At 63.8% G+C, this 1,686-nt stretch overlaps 1 protein-coding gene across 1 annotated transcript in view; it reads right to left on the bottom strand.

The window, feature by feature from the left end:
* The window catches only part of LOC105825737 (phylloquinone omega-hydroxylase CYP4F11-like), a gene marked incomplete at its 5' end in the record, with an annotated part of 25,422 nt that extends 24,571 nt beyond the window's left edge, over nucleotides 1-851 (bottom strand). Inside the window, one exon of the mRNA XM_012663626.1 lies at nucleotides 653-851. Coding sequence (XP_012519080.1) covers nucleotides 653-851 — 199 coding nt within the window. The remainder of the gene's footprint in view (nucleotides 1-652) is intronic.
* Nucleotides 852-1,686: the final 835 nt, after the last annotated feature.

Here is a 1,686-nt window from a genome sequence, read left to right as displayed (position 1 = left end):
TGAGGCCACGTCACCCACAGGGGAGAGCAGGTCCAAGTCAGAGGGCAAGGTGTGGGGAGAGGGGGTTGGGAAAGGCTCCTGAGAGGGGAAGTGAGCGGCCAACTCTCACGCAGGTTGCACAGCAGGGCCCATTGGGACATCTTAGTGGGGGTAGAGCAGGGTAAGAGGAGGGTGCCCAGGAAGGGCAGGGGTGGGACACTGTCCCCACCTGTCCTGTGTCCCAGCTGTGCCCCTGTGTGTTTGGGGGAGTGGGGGAGTCACAGCCCAGAGAGGGCCAGACACAGGACACGGGCCAGGTAAGGAGCAAACCATGGATACTGCCCCTCAAGTCCCGCGGTGGAGGATTGGGAACACCAGGGGTCCCTGCTCTGTGCAGCCCTCCCCAGGAGCCCTCACGGTGCACCAATGTGGGAAGACAGGCAGGAAAAGGGTGCTGAGCAGGCTGGGGTGGGAGGACAAGGAGGGGACAGAGGCTGGGGACGGCACAGCAGAGCAGTGAGGCAGTGAGCAGAGGAGTGAGTGAGCCGCCTCCCTCGCTTCTCTGCCGTCCCAGACCGCAGCCCACCTCCACTCCCGGCTCCCTGAGCCCCTTCCTGTCCTGGGAAAGTCCACCCACCCTGACACCCCAGACCTGTCCTGCTGCCACACTCACCAAGTCCAGGTGACCCCAAAACCAGTTTGTTTTGGGAGGCTGTGGGAAACGTTGGAGGCGGCGGCAGGTGTCATAGAAGGCGTAGGTCCAGGCCAGGACGCGGGCCAGGAGCCAGGAGGCCCCAACCAGCAGCAGCAGCAGCCACGGGGACGCTGCCAGGGGCCCCCGGCCCAGCCAGGACAGGCTCAGCTGTGGCATCCTGCAGGGCAGACGAGTGCAGGGGGGATCCTGAGGCCCAGGAGAGGGAAGGGGGCTCTGGGACCAGGGCAGAGGGGGAGGGAAGGGGAGGGCTCAGAGATGGGTAAACAATGCCTTAGAGCTGAAGTCCAGAAAGGCCCAGCCTGAACCTGCAGCCAACTGGCTTGCAGCTGTGTAATAAGCACTCAGAAAGGGACAGACAGAGGCTGCTGACACTCAGAAAGGCCCAGCCTGAATCACAGGGAGGCTGCCAGGGCTCAGTTTCCAGGAAACCACCATTCCCAGAGCCATCTCCCTAGAGCCGCCTCAGCCTTGGGCAGCCCCCTCCCCATCCCAGGCTGGGACCCTCCAGGCCCACCACCACAGCCTGGCACCTTCTCTCAGGAGCGGCTTGTCCACACAACCTCCTCTTCGCCCTGCTGGGCGGTCTTTGCCCCTCGGCCTTAATGAAGAGTGGCTGGGCTGGGCTGGGCCACTCCAGGGCAGGCGGCCAAAACATGGGGCAGGGAAGCAGCTGGGCGCAGGGGAACTAGCTCAGCATGACACAGCACCTCCCAGGTGGGGTGTGGGGGTGAGTTGGGGGTGATCAAAGGTGACTCTGAGCCCCAAGGTGTATGGTCACCCGTGCTGTGGGTTGAGATGTGACCAGTAGGAGCAGGAACAAAGAATCCAGCCTTCCTGGGGGTTACCCGGGTCAGGTTCTGGCATGAAGCGCCCAGCTGCAAGGAAGAAGCTGGAGGCTGGGCTCAGTGTCCGAGGACAGAGCAGAGAATTGGAGAGGGGGGCTGAGAGGGGCCGTGAGCACAGGGGGTCCAGGCAGGGAGGGCAGAGCCAGG

Source organism: Propithecus coquereli, unplaced genomic scaffold (assembly GCF_000956105.1).
Source record: "Propithecus coquereli isolate 6110/MARCELLA unplaced genomic scaffold, Pcoq_1.0 Scaffold816, whole genome shotgun sequence".
Taxonomy (NCBI): domain Eukaryota; kingdom Metazoa; phylum Chordata; class Mammalia; order Primates; family Indriidae; genus Propithecus; species Propithecus coquereli.
The sequence above is the reverse complement of the archived record's forward strand: the minus strand, read 5'-3'. Positions and strand labels throughout refer to the sequence as shown.